The sequence below is a fragment of the Anarrhichthys ocellatus genome, unplaced genomic scaffold (assembly GCF_004355925.1).
Source record: "Anarrhichthys ocellatus isolate YVR2014 unplaced genomic scaffold, GSC_Weel_1.0 scaffold51, whole genome shotgun sequence".
Lineage (NCBI taxonomy): Eukaryota > Metazoa > Chordata > Actinopteri > Perciformes > Anarhichadidae > Anarrhichthys > Anarrhichthys ocellatus.
Window position 1 is genome coordinate 998,042 of NW_022280081.1, and position 5,729 is coordinate 1,003,770.

The 5,729-nt window shown below is 43.6% G+C and overlaps 1 protein-coding gene across 1 annotated transcript in view; it reads right to left on the bottom strand.

Moving 5' to 3' along the window:
• Positions 1–3,500: 3,500 nt before the first annotated feature.
• The window catches only part of zic5 (zic family member 5 (odd-paired homolog, Drosophila)), a 4,692-nt gene continuing 2,463 nt past the window's right edge, over positions 3,501–5,729 (bottom strand). The window contains exon 2 of the mRNA XM_031870200.1: positions 3,501–5,296. Coding sequence (XP_031726060.1) covers positions 4,830–5,296 — 467 coding nt within the window. The 3' untranslated portion in view covers positions 3,501–4,829. The remainder of the gene's footprint in view (positions 5,297–5,729) is intronic.

A 5,729-nucleotide genomic window follows, 5' to 3' on the forward strand; every position in this document is an offset into this window, starting at 1 on the left:
ATATATATATATAAATAAAACGTTTCAAAACAAATGAAGGGAAACTTATTTGAAACTAGGTCTCACAAACGATAAGCTGTTGTGACTGCTGGTATTCTATAATTTAGCGCCACTTATCTTGAGATAGACGGTGAGAAACAACACTGTCTAAATGTCAGAGCAAGAATAAACCATCTTCCTACACAACACGGTGTTCTATGCGGGTTATGATTATATTTATTTGTAGAAGACACTGGAGAAAAAAACTTTCTGTCTTTGAAAATACAAGAATCGTGATGTGCTCACTGGGTAATTGATTTAATGAAGTTCCTATGAAAACTAAAACCAAGTACAGGTCAGTTGAGTAACCCCCCGGTGCGCCCGTTGTCAGATGTTTAACTCCCGCAATCCTTTTGGGGAAAGACATCGGGGCTAATAGGTGAAACCACGGACGCTGAAGGCTGGAGAGGAGCGACATGTTCCCCCTGCAGACGTCCGACAGTCCGAGTGGAAAACCGGACAAGGAATTGAGAGTTTCCCCCCTAGCTGCAGCAATCCACGAAGTCCTTCCTCAAAAATACAAACGTTTTGAGTCGCTGCTTTAACTTGCTGTCGAGTTGTGTGGAGCCAGTGCACGTGCTGGAAAAACTTCAGAATAAAAGCCGTCTATGCGCGTGTTTCCACTAGAAGAACATCAAAATCAGCTCCGAAAGGCAACCGGGGAGAGGTGCAGCAGCAGCAGCGACCGGGCTGCGTTGTTTCCTGACTCGATCATGAAAAGTTAAAGAGAGTATACGCAGGTAGGGAGCTCGGAAAGCCCCGCTGGCGGAATGCCCGGATAGCAAAAATGTGGCCGTTAAAAATGAGAGTTTATAAGAAAGAAGGAGAGAAGGGGAACGATGGAGACTTTCACTCAGATAAAAACTTGGGCAGGCAAACAGGTGTGTGGCCTACACTTCTGTGGGGGGCAGAGACACGCGCGCACCCTCATGTAAGAGTTATATGACGTTATTTGTAGCGTGTGTAATCATTTTTTGTTCTGATCATTATAGGCTGCTTAGCTTCACAGCAAAGTTTAACGGTGCACAGATGATGCATTAAAGCCCTCCGTTTTGGGGGATTTACAGTGTATTTAGAGGGAGAGGTGAAGAGCAGCAATAAAATCTGTATTTTAATTACCCACATTAGGCAACATAAAAAAGAGGGTCAACTTAGTCCCCCCGAAACACCATGCCCTATATTTCAACATAGTTCTCACCTTATCGGGCTCTAACTTGACTGAATATGGCAAATCTGCATTCTCTTACTATTTATTCTTTATTTCCAGGGGTCCTCGCCCACTTCTTAATATTCACTTGTCAGAGAAGAGATGTCAGATTTTCATTTCGTAACTGAGCTAAAAAATTAAAATAAAAACCATCCGAAGCTGTCACAAGGTGCTGCTGTTCTGCTGTATTAGATTTCTGTGCCGATGTGATGTGGTGGTGGTGTTGGAGTGGAGGGATGCTGGTTGCTTCTTCACACCTGCTTTCTGGTTCACATAAAAAATAAACCTCATACAAAAACAAAAAAAAAATCGGCAAAGACTTTAAAATACTTAAATGTTGCCTCCAAGGTGAGCCGAGCACATTGACCTCTCGCGCAGGTGATCAAATTACCCTAAATATGTGATTTTTGTTGTTGTTGGTTTCCCTCCTAAATAACCAGAGCCTCTTAACTTTTGTGACCCCCCCCCCAAAAAAAAAGATCACTTCACAAGCACGTTGTGCCAACAGCATTCAGGAGGTGGATAATGCTTGTAAAGTCTGACAATACGGCATTTGTTTTGGTTCCACGCTCGTCTGAGAAATTATCGTTCAACCCCCCGATTGAGGAGAAGCAGCAGCGGCGTTTTCACTGCGACTTCTCGCTTTGTCCCCCCCCCCCTTCCGAAGTGGCGTCTGCATGTCTGACTCCGCCGGTTACTGATTTGCAGGCAGTATGTTAAGGTGGCCCATGTAAGTGATTTCCACGGGCATCCCACTAAAGGAGAACAAATCGCTGACAAAGGGAGCGCCTTTCCCCCATTCAGCCTCGTCGTTGGGACAACCAAAAACTATTCCTCAGATAATAAGTTCTACTTCAAAGCGTTTCTCACTGAAGGGTGACCGCTTCACTCCTTGTTTTTTATTAAGTCTCCTCTCTCCTTTTTTTAATACCAGAGGAACTGCTTTTCACCGTGTTTATTTTGCAACATTCATGGAGCTCTTGTTTCCAAACAGGAGCTACAAGAGCGGGCTATACGCTTTTTTGGGGGGGCCTGAGCCCTATAAAAACGTCCGCGCACAAAGCGAGAGGAGGCCCTCACGTGCTTCCTACATTGAATGAAGCAGCAGATGAAGTGTTCTTTTTATAAATGCTTATAGAGGACAGCTATAAAATTGATAAAGCGCCATGAATACAGCTAAACAAACCTACAGTTGTCACCTTTTAAAAAAGAAGCCTCCTAATGCTGCTGAAGTGGGAGGTTTTTTTTCTGCGAAACGCGCATAACATTTGAGATTATTTGCACCCCAGTGCTGATCGAGTGTTTGCATTTTATGGCCACAGTCCCAGCATCCTCCAGGTTGACCTGAGTCAAGTGTCTTAATTGATGCAGTGTGGAAGCTCAGAATCATTTTCCCTGTGTGTGTGTGTGTGTGTGTGTGTGTGTGTTTGTTTACAATGTCTCAGTTTGAACTCTCTTTTTTCCCTCATTTGGATTTGTCAAATTCTAAGCGGGCAAGTGTGCGGCTCGTGCGTCATCTACCTGCCCACCGGTGTGTTCGTGCCAACACTGGAGAGAGGGTGCACCCTGAGCTATCTGCTTACGGTTCATTTAGAGGCAGTTAGCGTTTTTTTTTTTTTTTGTTGCAACCAGACACATTCAAACGTGAGCGTCTCACCATAGAAATCCTAACGCGCCATGAAGACTCGTCAAAGCGGCCCGGCCCCTTCCCCTCTCCAGAAACTGAAGCCTTTGAAGTGGTGCAGGACTCGCGCTGGTCAAATTTTTTTTCTTCAATTCTATGGAACTGGACGGGCAACTCTTTGAAAGTGAGATTGTGTGTTTTAATGGAGGAAATAAGAGAGAGAGGGGAGGAGGGGGGATTTGTTTTATACACTACTATACAAGGCCCTGTGTTGTCAAGATAGCTTTTTTATCTTTTTTATTTTCACCATGAATGATTCATGCCTCAGCCTCGCTTTGTGCCGTCGCCGCCTTTCAGAGGTAGCGCCATAAGGGGGCTATAAGTTTTCCCATTAGCTCAGTGATTAGTTTATACCAGCCTCCTTGGGCCCGTTGGGCCTTTTTCCCCCCTCTGAGCGAATATTTCATAGAAATATCTGGATAGAAGGTGAACACTTCTAATTTTTCATGTCATTTGAGAATGGCATTAATGTTTTGTTGACTCTTATTTACATTTAACATTCAAAAAGGTCATTATACCAGCTGAATTTCCGTGTATTCAGTCTCATTACGCATAATAAGTTGACACTTGTTAAATATTGACTGTATATGTCCTGTTTTTTTATTATTTTTTTAGCATGAAATTTATATTGCAAATAAAATTTTTGAACATCAAGGGTCTGCACAATCATAGCTGGTTCATCTTTTCTTTTTCTTTTTTTTATCCATCATGTACAATGGCACCATGCACCTCAAAGAGAAAGACCACAAAAGGCATGCGAGAAAGGGACTTTTCACATTACACAGCCTATTCAAGTAAATGTTTCTTCTTTTACAGAACACAATAAGAAATTAAAAATAAAACAACAGAAAAATAAAATGAAATTGAAAAAAAAACATCAGCAGGGTAGGCTACTATGCATCACCAAAACTGATATTATTATTCTTTGGTGTTCCTGTAGTTCCAGTACAACATTGATACCAGCAAATAAATTACAATGTACAAAACAACATTATTTTTTTTCTTCTTGTAATTAAAAACTACACAACATTCACAAGCATCAGTACAATTACATATATACAAATCCTACAGGGACAAAGCCTGTCAGTGTAGACATTTAGGGTCTCAAGGGACTTACTCGTACTCTTTAACGAGCATAACACTTGTGTACTTTTGCATAAAATATAGTCTTAAATAGTTCTTAAATATTACAAAATTCCATCCAAACACATGTATTGTATAAATCTGAAAAGGTAAATGAGAAACCCTTAAGACACTCAGATGTTTGCCTCCTCTTTTTTTTGTTGTCCTTATTGGTTTATCAAAGTTTGTACCACATCTTAAAAAAATCACATGGAATAAAAAAAAAAAAATCGCATCTTCTAAATTGTGTCCATCAACATTTGCTATGTTGCCATTATCCGGGCTACGACCAGTACCATTTGTTTTCCTTAAACGTCTGGAATATGACAATGATTGATAGCAGGCGAGTTATTAAACTGCTTGGGGGGGTGATGGGAGGCCACGTGAAACATGGCATTTCAGCACACCAGTTGAGTCTAAAGCCACACAGTTGATTAAACGCTGCATATTGCTCTTGTAATAATAATAATAATAATTGCTGGAAAGTTCTATTCAGAAATTGGCTCACTTTAAATTTGTTGGTCCTTTCAAAATAAGAATTAAAATTTCAGTTCTAATGTCAGTTGTTTTATTTTGACAGCTTTGATCTATATTTCAGGAAAGGTCAGGGGTCACCTCGGGAGAACTTCTCCCTTGTGTAGTTAGACAGATAATAGTGAATTATCTGCGTGGTTGAGTAACGTGATCAATATCCCGACGTGGATCTACACACTGTAACGGGTCACATAGATAAAATGTCTGACAGTCACATGGTCAAAAACGGGGTTGGGTGGGACATCAGAGCATTGTCCTCGGGTCTGAATTTCTGAAAGAGTCCTCGTCCTCGTCCGACGTTGGCACGTCGCTGGAGGGGGTGTGGAGGTGGTGGGGTCCGCCGCTCCCCTGGCACACGTACCACTCGTTGAGGTTGGTGACCTGAGGGGAGAGGTTCACGGAGGCTCGGTTCCTGTGCGGCACTGAGTTGGGAGACAGAGGGTCCCCGATCGGGTTCGTGGAGGATATGTAGGGGACGTTGGTGGTGTTGTTGTTGGTGGTGGTGGTGGTGGTGGGGGGCGGCGGGGACTTGCAATGCACCTTCATGTGCTTCCGCAGCGAGCTCGGGTGCGTGTAGGACTTGTCGCAGCCGCGGACCTTGCAGTAGTACGGCTTGTCGCTGGTGTGGACGTGGGAGTGCTTCTTCCGGTCACTGCTGTTAGCGAATTTTCTGTCACAGCCTTCGAACTCGCACTTGAAGGGTTTCTCTCCTGGGGGGTACAAAAATGAGAAAGCAGAATGCAGTCACGTGCAAACAACGCAGTGGACGAGTCTCCACGAGGGGGTGTTTAAAACATTTTCTCACAAAGGTTAGAGCTGCAGATTCATTTCGCCATATACCACCTAAATTAAATCCAAACATGCAGGGGGATTTCTGCTCCACTGGAGGGGGGGGGGGGGGGTTCTGATGCAGCAGCAGCAGCCACCACTGCTGCACACCCACTTGTTCCAAAGCATTTTCCAGTGTGAACACGTGTAACATGCCTTTAGGCCTTCTGGTTACATGCATGTGTGTGTATGTGGGGAGGGGGTAGAGATGGGGAGACACTAAGGAGACCACCAGGAGACGTTTATGTATACCGTGATGGACTCTGGTCGCAACTCGACACACACACACACACACACACACACACACACACACAC